Genomic DNA, 22051 nt, shown 5'->3' with positions numbered 1-22051 from the left:
ATTAACATAGATTTCTCTTCCTCCTGGCTTTTACATGATAAACTAGAAGTTTCTGCAAGTGGAGCAGTACTCGTGCCTTTTATGTGACACTGAAATACAGCATCCTTTCTCTCCAAAAGGGTTGGAACTGTTTACCACAGTTTTTTTTTGTTCATTTACTTTTGAGGAAATTAGCCTGAGCTTGCTTCCTGTGCTTAAGACTGAGAGAGATGGTGTATGCAGGCTTCTCTGCACCACGCAGTTTCTTGTGATGCCTGTAAAATGCTATTACATCGTTTTAGATGTGTGGATGTGCTTTTGTTGTAGTGTGGCGTGCTGGAGACAGTAGTGTGTTGCTTCCTGAGACAGCTGTAATTGCTGTTTCTTTTTTTCTTTTTTTGTTTATGTTTTACTGTGTGGTAATGCTTTCAGGTGGCAACTCTTTACCTTGTGCTTTACTTCAGACCAGTAATGCCACACCGGTGACTTTGTTCATCCAAAGCAACTGGCAGTTTAATGTCTCCTGTGCAGGAATCCTTATTTTTGCAGTCTAAGTTTAGATAGAAAAGCAGTGCCGATGCTGCGTTTTAGGAATGTCTGTCCCCGTAGTACAGCTGTCTGATTAATTGTAAGAAGTCTTTTTGGATGTTTGTTGATTACGTAAGAGAGTAAGCTCAGACAAGGAGAAGAAATCAGTGATAATGCCCCCCCCCCCTCCTCCAGAGAAGGTTCATGTAAAGTGCAGTGGGATTATGGGAGGGGCTATCACTGCTTGCAGGCTCACTCACATCCATTCTCCAGATTCTTACATCAGTCGTCTCCTTGCTCTCTTTTTCTTAAATTTCTCATCCTCGCTTGTGTTTTCACCCTTGCTCTTCCAGTTTCTGGCACAAATATGCCCATTGTGTTCTCCCCCGTTTCCATCATTCACCATCTCTCACCAGCCACCACCTCTGTTTTGTTTGCGAAATGAGGGAACGCGTGAGAGAACTGACAGAGGGAGTGAAGTCATCATCATCCCTTATAGGAAATTGGAAAGAAAGCGGAAGAGGTAGAGAGGGAATTGTAGCTGCAGCATGGCTGCATTCTGCATCTCCCACTGCTGCTGTTGACTTGATGTAATACAGCAGGACTCAGAATTTAATGGGGGGAAAAAAATCAATCTTGATTAGAGGAAAAACTCCACAGCAAGCATGTTTCTCTCTGCCTTTCGCTTCCCTCGGGAAATAAATTACTATTCTAGACATTTTTCCTCGCATCCTTTTGTCTCAGTAAATTTTGTGCATGAACTGAAAGACATCACAAGCCAAGAGAGCTCTTTCTCTCTCCTCTCACTCACCTCCCTCTCCCACTGCTCCCTGTACACTCAGAGGTGTGAATGTGGGAAGGTGTGGAAGACGCAGTAAGAGTGAATGACATAATAAAACATTTTGAAATGTCTGGCAATATAAAACCTATTACACTGAATTCCAAGTTTGAACCTTTTGAGTTTAAGTTTCTGAAATTGTTCCTCCAGTTTGGATGTGTTCAACAAAAGAACTCGATTCTGGTTTGAGAAAACTTGGCTCATCACTTCAGAGTGAAACATCAACATCATTGAAGGATTCCCATACAAACTGATGCAGATATTCATCAGATATTCCCAAGTAGTTAAAACTGAAAACCTTTGAAACAACTTTCAGTGCTTTTCAGTCAGCATTTTCACTTATTCACTGAAATATCTAGAATATCTTTGGTTAAGACTATTCATGTTCAATCTAGGATCATTTTTAAAGACTGATAACATGTACTGTGATAAATCAATGTATGTAACTCAATTGTTTCATATATTCTAACCTCAAAGACCAGTTTAAAGCAGAATTTGTAAAATAAATCCATTTCCAACAGTTTTAATTTAAGCAATGCTAAAAGTGAGATGAATCAAATTGGGATCTTTCATCCTTTCAGCCTTTTTAGCTTCTCTCAAAGTGTTTCCTTGCTGAGCCACAGTGTTAGCTTACGCAGAAATTGAAAATGCATTTGTAAGACTTTAATACTGTGGATTTTGTCCCTCTATCACCCTTCTTCATATATGAGGAATCCACATGGGGGCATTTTCAGGTATGACAGCCAACCCAGTAATGCCTGGAACAAGTCTCTCCATGTTCCCGGTTGTCTGTTAGAGGGATGTCAACCTTTTTTGGCCTCTGAAGAAGTCTCCCTGCTACTCTGCTTCCATTTTCCATTATGCTTCCATTTTGCGGCTGTCTGCTCCCCTGGGTCGGTAGTTCTGTGAGCGCTGCTCAAATTGTGTGCTGTCATACTTTAGAAGCAATATGGCTGCAACAGAGTCTCCCCACCATTTCATGCCCTGGAATGATAATGAGTAGTTTCAGGATGCCTTGTTTTGAAGGACTGACTACAAATCAGGGAAAGTGAGACAGAGAGCGAGAGATGGCGAGAGTGAAAGAGAGAGGCCGAGGTGAGATGCGTAATGACGGGATGGATGAACGTGAAAGTAAAGAGTAGAGTCATTATAGAGGACAACTGGAAGTGATGTTGCAAAGAGGACAGAGGGTGGACAGGATAAATGTGCAAACAAGATGGAGAGAAGGAGACACGGTGAACATGTGACAAAAAGAGAGGGGGTGATGTCATCTGCTCGTTAAAGCAGCTGTGGCCTGACATCCAGGCTACTTCCTGCTTTTCATCCCTCTCTCTCTCTCTCTCTCTCTCTCTCACTCTCTCACACTCACACACACACACACTCACACACACACACACACACACACACACACACACACAGTTTATGTGTCTGATTTGGACAAACTGATGTTGATGATGATGATGATTCATTCATAACTGTATATTAAATTAATCACCACCAATCTTGACTGTAAATTAATTGTTTTGATCATTTATCAAAGGTTATAGTAATGTTGTTATGATATAAATAATAATAATAATGTGTAAATGATGATAATAGTAATACTTTGGCAAGCGTGAGTGCTTAAAGATCGCATGCATTTGATTAGCTGGTTCTGGCAAATTAAAAAAAAAAAAAAAAAGTAGAATCAACAAATTTAAAGTACAGAATCAATAAAAGTGATTTCAGATTCCCTATTTGAAGTCTTTGCTGTCATGTCTTTGCTGCGTTTTAGTGTAAAATAGGTGCATGTTATAGATGCATTGTTGTATTGAACACTGTTGTGTTTTGTCAGTTTAGGGGATTCTCGTCTTCGTCTCCTTTAGCCGCTGTTTTAGCTGTGATTCATGTCCCATATTGGGTAATGCTTAAGAATGTTCCTGCTGCGTTCCTCCGCCTTCACTCTGGTCTCCGCATCTGTAATTATTCTCAGTTGTTACAGAAAATGTTCACATGACTGACATTTTGTGGGCGAGGGATGCTCTGTTGACCATAGATGGTACTGGTGTCTGTGTGGAACTTTCTCTGCATCCTTTAGCACCCTTTATAGTTTTGTTTTTACTTTCAAAGTATAATTTACTCATCTAACCAACCGACTGGTTGACTGACAGGTTGGCCGGCTCACCTGCTGGGTGAGTAGCTGGACGGCTGCTGGCTAACTGCGGGCCTGCTGCTGATGAGTGGATAAACAGAAGGACTAGCTGGCCAGCAGTCTGGTTTGCTGGCTTTCTGACTGATTGGTTGGCTGCCTGCCTAGCCAAATGACCGGCTGCCTGGCTGGAGCAGTAACCAGCGGGCTGCCTGATGGACAGTGACTCAAGGGATTGGCTTGCTGGCTGTCTGACCGACTGACCCCATCATCTTTATGACAGTCAAAGCTCCTGCTGAAGTCCTTAAAAACTCTCAGCATGTTAAAGTAAAAATAAATATCAGAAAATTTGTCCAATGGAAGCTAAAAGTAAACTAGCTTTCATTTTTAGCTGCAGGAAGTGACAGAGTATATAGAGCTTTACTTAAAAGCTGCTTAAAGTGCAGAAATATTTAAATAGTTAAAAAAAACACTGCTTCTGAAATACTGTCCACATGACTGACAGCATGAAAATATCTTCTTTTAAAGTGATCACGAACTTGTGCGCTGTCAGTTATCCAAACGTGATGTTTACTGGGTGTTCTGTATATCAGAGATAGTGAAACTGAGCTGCTTGCTTTTATTTACCCAATGGGGTCGCCAGTGAACCCATCTCTTATCTTTTAAATGCTGAAGTCTGGCAGAACTGCCCTTTAACTTCTGGGTCGGATTCAGAAATGGTAGCAGCCGTCAGCTGCCTGTCATTTGTTGCTCCTGCAGTTCTCGATAAGACGTGCACGTTTTAATTTCTTCCAGCGCCAACTTATAAGATTGAACCTGCCGTTAATATAAAAAGCCACTCTTATCCCCTTTGACAAGAAAGTTGAATTTGACAGCCAACAGAGTGAGGTAGCTACCTGCAGGGATAAATATAAAGGTCTTGGCAGTCATCAAGCGGCATTAACTTGCGAGTAGGAAGAAGATTTTTATTACAGTTGCAGTAAAACCAGTGGTGAATTGGCCACTATTCTTGTGTAACTACAGTGTGATGTTGGTTAGAAGATTTTCTGTTGGTAGCAAATCATCTGAAAGTGTGAGATGGTGTCTTCAGTGCAGAAATGTGTTTGATTTGTAAACTACAGGCTCTGGGTTCTTGTTTCTCTTAGTGTTTTTTAATCTAATGAACATACTCATTGCTTCTTTTACTTACCTGTTAAACCAAAGCTTTCGTGGTTGAGATCATCATAGTCTGATCTCAAATTTCTTTACCAATTCTTAACGTTAGGCGTCAGTCCATACTAGCTTGTCATTAGCAATGTTGCATTTACAGGTGTTTGGGGAGATTTGATATCCCGGTTGCTGCAGTAAATAGCCTGGGGATTTTTACCTTGAAAGGTTGTTAAACAGGTACTTGTAGGGTTCGGGGTAATTTAATATTACGCTCAATTAATGTTGTGGGTGGTACAGACAGAACAGAGGAGCTGTATTGACCTAAGTGCATCTCTGCGTGTGCAGTGAGTCACTGTGTACAGCCTATACCACTGAGAGCCGTGAAACATAGTTAACATTTACACATGCAATAAGTGACAGCATACAATATGTTATATTATATATTATTAAAGCACATTAGAATTATTATTTTTTTTTAATCCTTGATGCTCCCAGGTCAGAGTTACGGTACTTATAATACATCAGAGGAAACCCTGACGGTTGTGGCCTAGCTATAGTTTGCATCGTCACATTTTTGCTCTTCTCTTGCACAAATTTCAAGTAACGTGAAGTTTCCACCTTCAAACTCTGTTGTTTTCAAACAGAGGCTGGGTGATCGATGTGCAAATGTGCATTACATATTACTGTTTTTTTTCCTATCTGCCCATCTCGCTGATGTATGAGGATATTTGTAAAAACTTAAGTAATCAAACAAAGGCAGTAAGTGGTTTAACCTCCTAGGACCTGGTGTCCACATATATGGTCATCACATTTTGGGTTATTTAGACCAAAATACTCAGTTTTGCTCTACAAGGGCCTGATATCCACTTACGAGGACATTATACTGCTACTGTTCTATCGAAATTTTAAACGAATATCCTCATATGGCTCTTATTTTTCTTAAAAACAAAAATAAGGTAAAAAAAAATCTGGTAATTCTTTGTTTTTACATTCAATCAGCCCAAATATCAAAGAGAAATTAAAAATGCATGCCGTGGAAGAGTTCGGGTCTTAGGAGGTTAATGAGTAACTGTAATAAGGGCTACTATTTCACAAAGGTCACTCCACATGTTTCACATGCTTCACGCATGCGCAGGACTGGAACGTAAGCGTTTTCGGCTGTTTCAATGTGGACGCACAACTCTGTGAAAACGACTGAAAACGTTAGTGTGGAGCGTTTTCAGATGAAAAGGCCGTTTTCATATCTATCCGGGCTAGTGTGGAAGTAGTCTAAGATTGCCAGATTACTCACAGACAATGTAGTATGATTATAGATTAGTTGAAGTTCTTGGGTAAAGAGCATCCAGACACATTGTGCAGAGTGATGAAGTTCTTCTTTACCAGCGAAGGACAACCATTTCTTTGTGGAAAGTCCCCAAACTGTCACCACAAAACTTGTTGTCTTGCACTGTATTATTATAGATGAAATATATGAAGTGGTGGTAGCCTTCTGGGTCTAAAAAGTGAACATCATGTGCCTTAAACCTGCATTCTTTCAAACGGCCAGCGGGAGGGACTTTGATGTTTGCAAAAATAGGTCTGCTTGTATGGACGTTTATGGGAAAATCACCCTCGGCTACTTTGATCTGTGTCCTCAGTAGACACTTTCCACATGACTGTATGATCTTAGTTTCTAATTTCTAGTAGCATGATCATCATTTTGTGCGATACAGTCTCTATTGGAGTTGTAAACGAGGTTAAGGGAGGGCAGGCCAACCTGACTGACAAGTTTCTACCTTGTATATGTCGTAGTATGAAGATGTACCTGGATTATTGTGTGGAAAAGGATTCTGCATATATTCTCCATAAAACAGAGCAAATCTTAATCTTATTGCAACACAACCAGAGTGCAACAACAATAAAGAGAATGGTTAGTAGAGTTGCAACATCAGCAGTGTTCATGTTAAAATGTCACCATCTTCGATATGAAGAGCCAAACAGTTTGCCCAGCACTTCCTCGGGGCCTTTCCTCCATGGACATATGATGCTGCTGCAGTTTACTAAGGAGTCCAGGCTGCAGCTCCTGCTTATCAAGCAGCCGCCATTGGAAAGAAAATGTCACGTCATGTCACTCCCGGTTGGGTCGCTAGATCAAACGCACGTGCTCAGCTGAAGCAAAAACACTCAGGAACAAATGTCACCCAGCTTTGTCACCGTGATTGAGAAATAATCACTTGATCTTGTTATGTGCCTGAACGTGTGTCTGAGCCTTTACTGTAATATCCTGTGAGTGTGACGGGGAGACATGGGGGGGAGGGGGCGCTTGTTTGGCTCGGTTATCATTTTGAATTCAGGCTGTGTCTCCATGTTTGTTTGGAGGGGTATACATTTATTAGATTTTCTTTTGGACACTGTTTGTGTTCTTGCCTGGCCCTGTCTTTCACAAGTAGATGCAAAAAAAACTGCAAAATTAGCTTCTCTTTTAGTTTTCACTACCAACACAACAACCTGGTTTAGTTACAGCCCATTTTATAAGTTTCCCACTGAGACCAGACTTTCATATAAGTATGAAAACCAGTTCTTGCATAGCAAAGAATCCTCAAACATAGTCAAATGTTTTCCTACCATTTAAAATAAGGAGTCAAATAAAGACTTTGAGAAGTAGAGACTAAGAGTTGTGTAGATCTCAGCTGTAAATCTGCTATGCAGGAACACAGCAAAAGGTGTTGCTGTAAAAGCGCACAGAACAGCTCTGCAAGCCTTCAGACAAAAAAAACAAAACAAAACATTTAAGCCTGCACACAATAATTCAATTCAATTCAATTTTATTTATATAGCACCAAATCACAACATAAGTCGCCTCAAGGCGCTTCATAGATACAGAGAAAAACCCAACAATCATATGACCCCCTATGAGTCATATGATTTGGCGACAGTGGGATATTGGCGACAGTGGGAAGGAAAAACTCCCTTTTAACAGGAAGAAACCTCCGGCAGAACCAGGCTCAGGGAGGGGCGGGGCCATCTGCTGCGACCGGTTAGGGTGAGAGAAGGAAGACAGGATAAAGACATGCTGTGGAAGAGAGACAGAGGTTAATAACAGATATGATTCAATGCAGAGAGGTCTGTTAATACATAGTGAGTGAGAAAGGTGACTGGAAAGGAAAAACTCAGTGCATCATGGGAATCCTCCGGCAGCCTACATCTATTGCAGCATAACTAAGGGAGGATTCAGGGTCACCTGGTCCAGCCCTAACTATATGCTTTAGCAAAAAGGAAAGTTTTAAGCCTAATCTTAAAAGTAGAGATAGTGTCTGTCTCCCGAATCCAAACTGGAAGCTGGTTCCACAGAAGAGGGGCCTGAAAACTGAAGGCTCTCCCTCCCATTCTACTTTTAAATACTCTAGGAACAACAAGTAGGCCTGCAGAGCGAGAGCGAAGCGCTCTAATAGGGTGATATGGTACTACAAGGTCATTAAGATAAGATGGGGCCTGATTATTTAAGACCTTGTATGTGAGGAGCAGGATTTTGAATTCAATTCTGGATTTAACAGGAAGCCAATGAAGGGAAGCCAAAACAGGAGAAATATGCTCTCTCTTTCTAGTCCCTGTCAGCACTCTTGCTGCAGCATTTTGGATTAGCTGAAGGCTTTTCAGCGAGTTTTTTGGACATCCTGATAATAATGAATTACAGTAGTCCAGCCTGGAAGTAATAAATGCATGAACTAGTTTTTCAGCGTCACTCTGAGACAGGATATTTCTAATTTTAGAGATATTGCGCAAATGGAAGAAAGCAGTCTTACATATTTGTTTAATATGTGCATTGAAGGACATGTCCTGGTCAAAAATGACTCCAAGGTTCCTCACAGCGTTACTGGAGGCCAAGGTAATGCCATCCAGAGTAAGAATCTGCTTAGATACCATATTTCTAAGCTTTTCAGGGCCGAGTACAATAACCTCAGTTTTATCTGAATTAAGAAGCAAAAAGTTAGCGGCCATCCAGGTCTTTATGTCTTTAAGACATTCCTGCAGTTTAACTAATTGGTGTGTGTCATCTGGCTTCATGGACAGATAGAGCTGGGTGTCATCTGCATAGCAGTGAAAATGTATGCTATGTCTTCTAATGATACTACCTAAGGGAAGCATGTATAATGCAAACAGAATTGGTCCTAGCACTGAACCCTGTGGAACTCCATAATTAACCTCAGTGTGTGAAGAGGACTCTCCATTTACATGCACAAATTGGAGTCTATTAGATAGATATGATACAAAGCACTGCAGCACAGTACCTGTAATACCTACAGCATGTTCTAATCGCTCTAATAGGATATTATGGTCAACAGTATCGAACGCTGCACTAAGGTCTAGCAGGACAAGCACAGAGATGAGTCCACTGTCAGAGGCCATAAGAAGATCATTTGTAACCTTCACTAAAGCTGTTTCTGTGCTGTGCTGAGCTCTGAAACCTGACTGAAACTCTTCAAATAAACCATTCCTCTGCAGATGATCTGTTAGCTGTTTGACAACTACTCTTTCAAGGATTTTTGATATGAAAGGAAGGTTGGAGATTGGCCTATAATTAGCTAAGACTGCTGGGTCTAGAGATGGCTTTTTGAGTAAAGGTTTAACTACAGCCAGCTTGAAGGCCTGTGGTACATAGCCGATCATTAGAGATAGGTTGATCATATTTAAGATCGAAGAATTAATTAATGGCAGGACTTCTTTGAGCAGTTTTGTAGGAATGGGGTCTAAAAGACACGTTGATGGCTTGGAGGAAGTAATTATTGAAGTTAACTCAGAAAGATCAATTGGAGAAAAAAGAGTCTAACTTAACATCAATGGTACTAAGAGTAGCTGTAGATAATATTACATCTGTGGGATGATTATTGGTAATTTTTTCTCTAATGATAAAAATTTTATTTGTGAAGAAGTTCATGAAGTCATTACTAGTTAACGTTAAAGGGATGGTTGGCTCAAAAGAGCTCTGACTTTTTGTCAGCCTGGCTACAGTGCTGAAGAGAAACCTGGGGTTGTTCTTATTTACTTCAATCAGTGATGAATAGTAAGATGTTCTGGCTAAATTAAATAAGAACTATTTAATTTATGAATACATCAGCTGACACTACTGTCTGGCAGATGATAGTAAATATTCCTCTAGATTGCTCGTTGTTTTGTTTGGCATTTTTACAGCCCAGCTGAGACTTTTAAAGTCTGCACTTTAAATGCCGTCAATAGATAAAGCAGTTGCCAGTCAATTTATACACGTTCAAATCATGTCTGTGTTACCGTAGTTCTTTCAAACAGTTGGCACTGATTGGCTGTAAAAGTGTTACATGTACGTGTTTACAGGTGCTCCTGTTACTTGTGTGTGTGCATTCTGGCATGCTTTTGCCTCATTAACAATATTTAGCAGTGTGTAAGCTGAACATTTACAGATTCAAGATCATTATCATTATTATCATATGACACCGATACCCCCAGACTGCCTGGGGATTGTCCACACTCGGAGAGTGTTGACTGAGCCCGAAGTCTGAGCGCTGGAAAGACGATGGTGATGTTTGTAGAGAAAGTGCTGGGAGAGATAGCTGTTGCACAGCATGGCCCTCTCCTCTCCAAGTCTGGGGCCCCAGCTTTGCCCGAGTCCGAAGTCGAGGAGTATCTGGTCGATGTACCTGCAGTTAGCTGGGCTGACCACATGAAATAGCCGTGGTTTGTCAGAGGATGAGCAGGAGAGCCTATCGTCAGCCCAGCGTGCTGCTGCTACTGCGCCGGCCAGCTACGATGATGCGTCTCTTTATCCCTGTTTCGCCACTGGCCCTCTCCTCCACCAGTTTGTAGAATTTTTCCTTCCACCAGAGCCCATGGGGCCAAAAATTCATCTTCCCATGTTCCTAGAATTTGTTTGCAAGCTAACTGCATCATGGAGCAAACCGCCATCCAACCATATCACTGTGCCTGCCTATTGACAGTACATGGAGCTGGGAAGCATGGAGTACATGGATGACACCAACGAGGCTGGCTTAGCTAACACACCTGGTATGGAGCCATCCCTGGCTGCTTATCTGGCACCGTCCCACAACCATGGTGTTGGTGGCCCCACAACTCTGCCGTACAAGCAGTGCAGATTCTCCACGTTGCAGCTGGACAGTTTCAACTGGAATGCAGGCGGCGTTTCCAAATGACATAATGGTTGTTGGGCATGATGGCATCTCTGATCGCCGTAGTGTCACTTGGACTGTTATAGATGAATGTTTCAATGGTGGACTCTCTCACCACCTGTGTGCATCGTGTCACCTGACAATGACACGAATCTTGCATGCTAGCTGTCTGTCCCTGGAGGGAGCCCAGACTGCGCCAGGGCTCTCAGATTGGGAGGGTGTTGTTTCACAAGGTGGTATCCACAGATGGGGATGGGGAGCTCTGTGCGATGACGCATCAGTGAGAGGTGTCGGGACCACAGAGCAGCCTGAGCTGCACATGAATCACTTAGAGCTGCTAGCAGTGTTCTTAGCTCTCAGGCATTTTTGTTCTGAGGGTCCAGCATGTCCTAGTGATGACAGACAATTTAACAGTGGTCTCTTACATAAACAGGCAGGGAGGGATACGCTCTCTTCCCCTGTTAAAGCTGTCTCGCTCTCTGCTTCTATGGTGCAGTGTTCATTTTCTGTCTCTAAGAGCCACCCATGTTCCGGGCCACCTGAACCTGGGGCCAGACCTTCCCTCCAGGGGGTGTCCCCTGGTGAGGGATTGGAGGTTGCACCCTTTCACAGTGGCCCAGATTTGGGATCTATTTGGCAAGACGAAATTACACCTTTGTGCCTCCTGGTATAACACAAGGCTGCCCTGTTACGCAGCTTGGCTCGGTGAAGAGCGGCTATCAAAGTCTGGGTCATTGTGATTACAGGGAGTGAGTGCAGGCGGGGCCAAAACCATGTCATTACAGGTCGTCTTTAGGGTTTGAATAGAGGTTTCTTCAGCCAGGACACTGGGGGCGAGATATGTACCTCATTCCTATCCTTCAGATAACAGAACTAATAGACATGACTGTTTGTTTGGATCTACTCTGTTAATTCAAATAATTGCTTCCCAGCTGATCCACAGCCAATGATAGTGTCCTAACTCTGTTTTTCCACCTTTTTTTTTTTTCTTCCTCATAGGATGAAGAGGAGGAAATTAAGTTGGAAATCAACATGCTGAAGAAGTACTCCCATCACAGAAACATAGCCACCTACTACGGAGCCTTCATCAAGAAAAGTCCACCAGGCCATGATGACCAGCTCTGGGTGAGTCTAACATCCCATTTCTATAACGAGCACAGTATTACACACATTACAGGTTCAATTTAAACTTATATATATATATATATATATAACTTAATGAACCGAATCTTGAAGAATCCTAATTTAGAACATTTGTGGAGTTATTGAGCAAAGGGACGGAGTAGGATTAAATTCATATTCAAGCAGGAACTATAAGATCACATAACAAGATTTGATTTTGCATACATTCAGTGTGTTATCATCACACGTTAGAAGGTATTTTGAGACTGTAATGAAAAGATTTGCCAGGCTAAAAAAAGACAAACTAAACAATATTAGGGATTCCTGTATAACAGCCAAAGTGTACACTGTTATTTTTAGAAAGTTGTGTGATGACAGATAAGAGAGGTATTACATACCATGAAGTCAGAAAGCTCTCCAGCTGATATGGAGTTGAAGTTGCTTTATGCATTTTCCTCATTACAGCCAATATGCAGTTCTTCATATTTGAAGAGCAGTAAAAGAAATGACAGCAACACAAAAAAACAAAACAGATTTCTAGAAAAGAGCAACAAGACTGTGGAATTAAATAAATGGTGCATAAGTGAGACACAAAAGGAAGAGAGTCAATCAGATAAGGGAGAGGTGGGGAGGATCAGGAAGTAGAGAACAGCAGCAGGAAAAATTTACAGCTGGTGGTTTGTCCGAGGCACGATTACCTCGTTTTATGACCCGGAGGCTCTGCTGTTCCTGGGGAGGAGGAGGAGGGATCTCACTCTCACTTCACAACACAGTCCCGTATTTGTTTTTACAGCTGCTTCCACGGCCCCGTTTACAGCCTCCACTGTTGTGGATTCATGCTGTCTGCCGTGCGTGGGGGTGACATACAGAGTGTGTGTCTGTTTTATGATATTCATGTTCTGTGCTGACACCACTTAAGACTACTGTCTCAAGAAGATCACTTTATGTGTTTATGAGGCATATATCCTTTAGTAAGCGAGTAAGAGACACGGTATCAGAGGCTTAGTGACCATTAGAGAGCCATTCTTGACATATTTGTTTAAGGATTTTTTATGTTTGTCACATATGTAGTACTAAAAATGAATCGGATCAGTCCCCCAGGTCGCAGCATGACAGCTGCCACCTGTTGAAGTGCACAGAAAATGCTTTCCAACTTTAAATTTATTGTAAAACAGTGACGAGGGCACCCCATGAGATTTAACAGATGCACTTCTGTATTTGTATTGTCTCCAGCTTCCTACACTTGTGGTTTTGCTAATGCTTTTCTCTTTTGCATTAAAACCACATTTCCTAATAGCCGTTGGCTTCCTGTCTCAATCACGGCACAGGGTAAACTAGTAGAAGTGATTGCATTTTTTCCTTCCGCATTCCCTTTTATTCTTTCTGCCGTCTCTTGTTACAATATACTCTGAAGTGCTGCACAGCACTCCAGATGATTTGCATTCACATGAGGCGTGGTGGCTCACAGAAGGAAAATGCAAAGTTAACTGGGACCACTGAGTTTCTCAATAACTGCTCTGTTTGCTCAAGGTAGCTCTAATACGATGAGATAAGCTACCTTATTTATTCCCAAATTTGGGGAATTCCTATATTACACAGGAATTTCCCATTAAACTCAACAAGCTGCAAATCTTAAAATAAACTAGGATGGATTATTAAAATAAAATACAACATGATAAGATTGTCAGAGCCCAGTAAGCTAGAATAGCTCAATAATGAAAAATTAGACAAAATCAAAGGTGTGCAATCAAACACATTAAAGTGAAATAAAATAAAGAAGATCATTAAGTAATAAATATAAATAAACACAATAAAGCACATTTGAAATCTTAATATTGCATTACAGTAATACATAACTAATGTCTTAATGGTGTATCGATAGTAAAACGCTGCATGGCGTCTTACGCTGATGGTAGAATGATGGTGAGCGTTTGTGTGTGTGTTACAAATGCATCTCTTTCTCACCTCCAGCTGGTGATGGAGTTCTGTGGTGCCGGCTCCATCACAGATCTGGTGAAGAACACCAAGGGCAACTCGCTGAAGGAAGACTGGATCGCCTACATCTCCCGAGAGATCCTCAGGGTCAGTTATTTCTCACAGTCTGCTGCCAACATCTTCACTAGATTATATTATTTGTGTCCGAAATGTTGCTAAAAGTATGATTTTAAATAATTTAACTTTTGCATTTAAACAAAACAAACACTTGTTTGACCGTCTGATACAGACATATGTTCCTAATAAGTTGTTTTAATTTATATTTTATCCCACCAGGGATTAGCTCACCTGCATGCTCATCATGTCATTCACCGCGACATCAAAGGACAAAACGTGCTGCTGACTGAAAACGCTGAAGTCAAGCTGGGTGAGTCAGTTGGCTTTAGACCGGGCCTGTAGACGGGAAGTGCTCCCGCGCTGTGGTTTTGGACCGGTGCATGGAAAAGCGATTGCACCAGCAGATCTGAGTCAGCACTGTGGCGATGCCAACTGGAGCTTTCTCATTGCCAGTGTTTTGTTTTCGAATGTTTCACATGATCGCACAGCTGCAGGCCTGTGTAGTCAAATCCTTATGAAACACAAGGTCTATATACAGCTCCAAAATTTGTCTTTATTTAGATTTCTTCTGATTACAGTGTCACAATAATTTCTCGCAACAAAACTACCTAGACATTTGATTTCACTTATGATATGTGCACAAAAAGACAGAAGAATCTGTTCTGAGTTTTGGAGATTTAGTGTCCAGTTGTGCTGATCTGTAAATCAGCCTCCATCGTGTTTTTAACTTTCAAAGAAAAGTTTTAACTTCTGTATAAAAATTGCTTCTTTTTCACCAAACCTTTGTGTGAAACCACCGATCAATGTTGTTTTTATTCCCGTTAATTATCCACAATTCAGTTGCAACTTGTAATCAGTCCATCCTGTGTTACCTAGCTTAATAATGTCCCGTGACACAGCATTAAACAAAGTGTCTCCACCGTGGTTAAAATACAGCATCTTGACCTTTTACACTCTGAGGCAGACTCAAGTTAACTTGAGGGGCCCCTCTCACAGTTGTAGTTTGCCTTGGTGCAGGATCTGAACGGTTTTAGTCTGTTTTCTTCATTTGAATGCTTCGTGTTTCTTTCAGTGGACTTTGGTGTGAGCGCTCAGCTGGACCGGACGGTAGGTCGAAGAAACACCTTCATCGGGACGCCATACTGGATGGCTCCAGAGGTCATCGCATGTGACGAAAACCCTGATGCTACCTACGATTACAGGGTGAGCATGCAAAACTGCATCTGGTCGCAGATGTTAGTGGGATTCATAGTGCAGAATGAGTTTGGAACCAGTCAAATAGGAGCATCATCCATGTGATAGAAAAGATTATAGTTTTAATCATTAATATGACCAATGAGAAGACTGCTCTGTCATTTCCATCACATGTGTTACTCAGAGAAGCACACAGACTCTAACTAATCGTATCTCTTTGTGTTTCAGAGTGATCTGTGGTCCTGTGGAATCACAGCCATTGAAATGGCTGAGGGAGCTCCTCGTAAGTACAATACCTGATCGTACCACAATACCTGATTTCAATGATATCATGAGTAGAAACTGGTACTTTTATTCTAAACAAATTTACTGGTGTATTTCTGTTTCAAACCTGCATGATCAGAAGAGAACTCTGTTTACTCTGTTAACTGTAGCTTCACTATAGACTTACATTTTCTATTTATACTTCTTATTTTTATGCAGGCAATACAGATGCAAACCCCCCCCCCCCCCCCCCCCCCCCAAATCATCTTAAATGTATGACTTTGACATTTATATAATTTTTTTCTGATCTCTCATTTGGTTTCTCTTCTGTTGTTTCCTTTAGCTCTGTGTGACATGCATCCAATGAGAGCCCTCTTCCTCATTCCCAGAAACCCACCTCCTCGACTCAAGTCCAAAAAGTGGTGAGATGTTTTCCATCTTTTATTCTTGATATCAGTAAGCCATGCCGATCCGAACTCTGTACATGATGTCTAACTGCCATCATAGGTCAAAGAAGTTCTTCAGCTTCATTGAGAGTTGCCTTGTGAAGAATTACACCCAGCGCCCTCCCACTGAGCAGCTGCTGAAACACCCCTTCATTCGGGACCAGCCCAATGAGAGGCAGGTCCGCATCCAGCTCAAAGACCACATCGACCGAACCAAGAAGAAGAGGGGTGAGAAAGGTGAGTCCAGGACGAAGCTCTGTCAGTGTTAACGTGCAAAAATGAACTTATGGATAAAAATCAGAAGCTACTCCCTCAAAAGGGCATATTTTGTGTCTTTAAAAAAAATATACATATATTATGATGAAGGTTTAATGAGGACTCTAATTTTTAGACTTTATTTTTGTTAACTATCTGCAGATGAGACAGAGTATGAATACAGTGGCAGTGAAGAAGAGGAGGAAGAGTCATCTGAGCAAGAAGGAGAGCCAAGGTATCGATCCATCTAACAATACATAGTTACAGTACATGGTTTTAGCTTTTTACTATAAGCTAAACATCATAAAGTGAATTCTGACCATGTTTTTGAAGTCATCTTAGTGATTCCTTTAGACACATACATATGCACGCTACAGCCTCAGTACTTGTGTAGCACAAGGTCACATGATTACACCCTTGATATGAAAAGTATTTTATGATGTCATACGGGTCAGTTTCTACATCCTTCTCATCGGGTCATCTGTACAGTTCCATAGTCAACGTGCCGGGCGAGTCGACCCTGCGTCGTGACTTCATACGTCTGCAGCAGGAGAACAAGGAGCGTTCGGAGGCCCTTCGCCGCCAACAGCTCCTCCAGGAGCAGCAGCTCCGTGAGCAGGAGGAGTACAAGCGCCAGCTGCTGGCTGAGAGGCAGAAACGTATCGAGCAGCAGAAGGAACAGCGGAGACGGCTGGAGGAGGTTGAAACCTCATAACAAATTAATAGGATTTCTATGTTAATCGAGTAGACACAGTGCTGTGGTAAGACTGTGTTTAGAAGAGGCGATAGACTGCTGTTTGACTGTTGTGTTCCTGTAATGTAATAATCCAGTGTAACTGGATCTAAAGTGGTGATATCACCAGAACAGAATCCAGCAGGACAACCTAACAAATCCTCATAGATGTTAAAATGCCCAGCTCAATAGCAGAAGTCAGTATATTTACTACCAAAATGTCTCCATAGCTAACTTGCCTGTTTGCGACCACTGCACAGGAGGTTCAGTTTAATGTCAGTCGTGTATTTGAGTGACTCTTAAGGCTGAAAGTTCGGGCCTGACCACACTGTGTCACAGAGTCAGAAAAATGTTGGCAAAATCTGTGAGAAAAAAAACGAAAAAGAAAATGAGGGATGTAAATTTGCCTAAACAAAAATCATATTTAAAATATGAGTTATTTATTATTAATTAAGCATTTACCCTGGAAGTTTCAATAGGACTAAAAATAACCCTGTTGCAGGGAAAGATTTGAATTATTTATGAAGTTTTGTACACAGAGAGGTTCTCCCATGAAAATGAATGGCATCACTGTTTTTACAAAACTGAAGGGTTTTCAGTAAATTTTGATGTTTTCTGAAGTTTTCTTAAGTGTTACCTTCTATATGTTTGTTTAAAATACTAAGAAACTCATGTGGCTCGTTGGATGCAGGGAAACTTAACATATTTATTATGCTAAATATATTATTTCGATTATGGATGTATAACATGACTCTGGACTCTCAGGCCCAAGAAAAGGACATTTCTAACCTATTTGACTTCATCTGCTTCTCCAGTAAATCTTGATTTATTTTGACATCATAAAAAAATCAAAAGATCAGTCTTAGATCTTATCATGGCAACAATATCCAAAGTACTGCTCACATGTATACTACTTCTTCTTCTTCTTCTTTTGACTACTCCCATTAGAGGACGCTACATCCTCATCCTCAGCCACACAACCCTCTGCTTGTCCACCTTCACTACATCTGTAAACCACCTCTGTGGGTTTTTTCTCCTTTTCCTCCATTATCCTCTATCCTCCTTCTTCACATGCCCAGACCGCCTCAGCCTTTCCTCTCTAACTTTGCCTCTAAACTTCTGAACCTGAGCTGATATTGTCACTTTCACTCACAATGCACATCTTTACATCTTCAACTCTGCCACATTAAGCTTCACCTGCTGTATGTTTGTTAGTGCCACCACCTCCAAAACCATCCATCGTAGCAGATCCCACTTCTCTCTTGTAAATCTTCCCTTTCACTCTATACTTGTCACACATCACCTCTGACACTTGTGGTTTATTATAAAAGTAATTTGACTTGTCAAAACAAGACTTTGGCAATCAGAACTGCTAACTGAGTGTTCTTCTCGGCTTTGATTGGTGTCATTTTCAATTAAATTTGGAACATAAAATTCAACAGATCTGAATCAGTAACACTTTGCTGTATTTTCAAAGCGACAAATTCAGCAGAAAGTTAGAATGACTAAGTAGAAAAGTCCTTGTTCCTTTGATTTCAGCTCGTCTTGTTTGGGCAGTGAACCCTGGGGGGTTAGCCAGTTTGTCTGCTGCAGTTAATGTGTGTGTACATTATGTTGGTGAGATTAAAGTTGTTTTACTCGGGGGGATAGCAGTTAGATTTTGTACTTGATAATTTCATATAATGTTCCAAAATCAATTTTTGACTAGAGTGGGAAAAAAGTTAATTGGTTTCCCCAGAGAGTGAATTTGAACACCTTTGCTGTAATTGTCCTATTATCTCTTTAAGCTATAATCACTTTTCTGAACCTGGCTTCATCCTCTGTTCTTAAGAAGAGAGAGAAAAATGTTCAGTAACACCGGAGAGGAGTAAAGGAAGTGCAGGGAGGAAAAAAGCTTCAAATAGATGATTATAAATTTGGACACGACTGAACTAAATTCTCTGGAGGAAAAAGAGAAGAGACAGCTCTAAATATTAAAAGAGGGACTGGGGAAGCAACCCACCCCCACTCACCCAAAAAAAGCAAATTTAAACACGCTCAAAAATTCACTGAGCACATATAAATGCACTGCACAAGTGTAAGGCCTCTGTGGGAAGAGAGAGAGAACAAAGTTGTATTTCTGCTCGTGTTTTCCCACTGCACTTACAGCTCAAGGCTCCGTTTTTGATTCATGACGGTGCTTGTGGATGAATCAGACAGCGAGAAGCCACAGTTGAACGCCGGCCACGTCACTGAAATATCGGCGTACATGTGCTCTCCTGTTCTGATAGATCCCCACGTTTGGAAGCTTGAATGCTGAGCACAGAATCTGTGCAAACACGATGCGTCATCGTACGCAATCTGTGACCTGCAGTCCCGCAGCGTTCACCGCACCCTGTCACAACTCGCTCACAGACAGAAATCAGTGTAATTTCTTCATGTGTCTGCTTAGAGAGCCAAGCTTAAACAAAAACACGCTGCCTGTCAGGCCTGAACTTTCACACTGATTAAGATATCCAGTGTTAATGCAGTCCTTGAAATGTTGACATGTTATCGTCTTTTTACTTGTCTGTCCAGCTCATACACCTCCGTAGTATTTATGTTTTCTCTGCTCCCATCAATAAGACATTTTTGCCACAACCTATACTGATGTCTATCTGTTCAAAAATACTTGCAAACTGAGTTTAAAAGGTCCCCAAAACCCCCAAATAAAAAAACAAACAAAAAACAAAACAACGCAATTTGGATCGCTGTTAAAACGAACTCTGAGCCACACTGGGAGAGCTGTGTAAATCCTTGACAGCCGTGAATAAAATAATTAAAGAGATGACCTGCAACATAGTGCATTCCAAATTAATCTATAACTCATCCTGTTTTGACCCCTGCAGGGTTAAAATTCATCCTTGATGGCCTCTAAAAAGTTTCAGATTGCTCTTCTGTCAAATTCATGGTTTTATCTTTTTATATCTGTGTGATAGAGAAATCTTAACATAGCTGAACTCAGAAAATGATTGAAAATTGATTCTCTTGAGCCTCTTGATTGTTTTGCTTTGAAGGTGTAACTTCTATAAGCAGCCTTCACCATGTATCTCCTTGGTGTGATGAAGCAGAGACACGTCTGGAGTCCCATCACAGTGACACCGCAGACTTTACCTAAAACATAAAGATTATCCAGTAACCCATTGATTTGCCTTAGATTAAGCCAAATGATGCTGTAATGTTGGGCCTTTTAGCATAGGAGTGTTTGAGGTTGAGTGTGGCAAAGAACCACTTTCATACACTTTTAGAGCGGCTTCATTTTTCTGCCCCAGACGCTGCCACTCGAGTGGCACCAAAGGCAGTTATCGTTATGGAGGAAAATTCAGAGCAATAACCATGTGCGCTATACAGCAGTGTGCTGAATGTTTGAACAGGGTTTTAACCGTTTCGTGTGAGTCGCACACTTTGCGGTCTCACGTTGCTTCTCTTACCAATCCAGGTCAAATTAAAATATTAATATTGTGCCAGTCATGCAGATTCTAGTTCAGCACTGATTAGGAAACATGAGGTCAGTGTCTCGTATGACTTGACAAAAATCAGAACTAGGACGATGAGCAGTTTCTTTTTTCTTTTTTTAACTCCTCCAGCAACAACGACGTGAGCGCGAGATGAGGAGGCAGCAGGAGCGTGAGCAGCGCCGGCGCGAGCAGGAGGAGAAGAGGCGCATCGAAGAGATGGAACGACGCCGCAAAGAAGAGGAGGAGCGCAGGAGGGCCGAGGAGGAAAAGAGGAGGGCCGACCGCGAGCAGGTAGGAGGGAATCGACTGGGCAAGACACTGAAAGATTTGTTTTATCAACTTTAATTAGGATTTGGATTAATTTGGATGAACTTTTACACCCACCTTTCTGATATTTAACTAATGGCTGTGGACTCTGACTGACAGGAGTATATACGTCGACAGCTGGAGGAGGAGCAGAGGCACCTGGAGATCCTACAACAGCAGCTCCTCCATGAACAGGCCATGCTTCTGGTGAGTCACATTCAACTTCTTTTTTCCCCCTTTTATCATTTAAAAAAAATCTAAATGAGCTTAATGCTGTTTCTGCTTTCATGCCCTAAGTGATTTTAATGTTTCTGCAGCTCCCAGGTTGTTAAATTTCCTAACGCAGGTACTTTATTCCTCCATTACATGAGTTTTCTTGAGTCCATTTGCCTTCTGTGCTAAACTTCATCAAGTTTTTAGAAATAACTTTTGACTTTAGTGAAGCCGAGGGGAGCCGTTAACGGTTGAGGTCAGAGTATAATGAGCGTTCTCAGATTTTGCCGGGGAAATCAGGATGTTTACGAGCCTCTCAGTGAAGGTGATGTCATCAGCAGGAAACTAGTCATCCCACGGAAAGAGAGGGCTTCCCCTCTTCCAGATGTTAAAGGGTCAGGGGAGGCGATACTGATACTCAAACCATGTTGTTATTTTCTTTTTCTTTTTAAAGGATTCTGTTCCTTTTGGGGTTTGGAGCGGATATTCACATAATAAAAGGATATGACCGTTAACATCCTCACTTCCAGTTTCAACCATTACTTAATCTCTGACCATGTGGTTCCTGCATAGTCACCATTCATAAACTCATGCAAAAAACAAGCTGACTTCTATTTAAACTGCGAAACATTTTACTTTGAGCTGTATTATAGGGATGAATGTTACATGTTTGAATTAACAACCTATAATTAGATGGAGCCTCTGGCAATGGGCACAACTGTCCCACTGCATAAAACTGTATTAATGCTTCACTGGTTTAATTGCTTTTCACCACAGCGGTCTAACAGGCGTGCAGTTGGACATTTTTTCCCCCACCAGTATCCATCAGATGGTTTAGTTTTTTTGTTTGGTTTTGTTTTGTTTTCGTTTGTTTTTTAGTTTTTTAGTCTCCTCCCATTTAAATTCTCCACTAAAGCCTGACTTAGCCTGAAACTCAATGTTTTAACAGAGCACATTTTTACACAGTCAAATCACACTGTGAGTTGAATTAGCAGTGTTTCAGTCATAAAGGGTGCATTTAACATTTTTAGGACCTGAGACACTCAGCCTTATAGAAACTAGAATATAAAGCTATGTGTGCCGTGTTTGTTAACAGCTGTGATGTCATTGCTCACAGTTACAGGATATATATTAAATATAAATATATCCTTATATATAAGGATAAATAATATGTAATAAAAGTAAGAAATTAGTTAAAAGCTTTGCAATATTATAATGCCATTACCACCAA

General features: G+C 41.3%; 1 protein-coding gene across 6 annotated transcripts in view; it reads left to right on the top strand.

Moving 5' to 3' along the window:
* The window catches only part of LOC120735397 (mitogen-activated protein kinase kinase kinase kinase 4-like), a 104795-nt gene that overhangs the window by 49420 nt on the left and 33324 nt on the right, over positions 1–22051 (top strand). For all 6 annotated transcript variants that reach the window (XM_040034753.1, XM_040034755.1, XM_040034754.1 and 3 more), the window contains exons 4-14: positions 11759–11884; positions 13853–13963; positions 14153–14243; positions 15006–15136; positions 15356–15410; positions 15735–15813; positions 15899–16074; positions 16255–16327; positions 16582–16792; positions 20431–20592; positions 20728–20814. In XM_040034753.1, coding sequence (XP_039890687.1) covers positions 11759–11884; positions 13853–13963; positions 14153–14243; positions 15006–15136; positions 15356–15410; positions 15735–15813; positions 15899–16074; positions 16255–16327; positions 16582–16792; positions 20431–20592; positions 20728–20814 — 1302 coding nt within the window. The remainder of the gene's footprint in view (positions 1–11758; positions 11885–13852; positions 13964–14152; positions 14244–15005; positions 15137–15355; positions 15411–15734; positions 15814–15898; positions 16075–16254; positions 16328–16581; positions 16793–20430; positions 20593–20727; positions 20815–22051) is intronic.

This window comes from Simochromis diagramma, unplaced genomic scaffold (genome assembly GCF_900408965.1).
Source record: "Simochromis diagramma unplaced genomic scaffold, fSimDia1.1 OVJJ01000091.1, whole genome shotgun sequence".
Lineage (NCBI taxonomy): Eukaryota > Metazoa > Chordata > Actinopteri > Cichliformes > Cichlidae > Simochromis > Simochromis diagramma.
The sequence above is the reverse complement of the archived record's forward strand: the minus strand, read 5'-3'. Positions and strand labels throughout refer to the sequence as shown.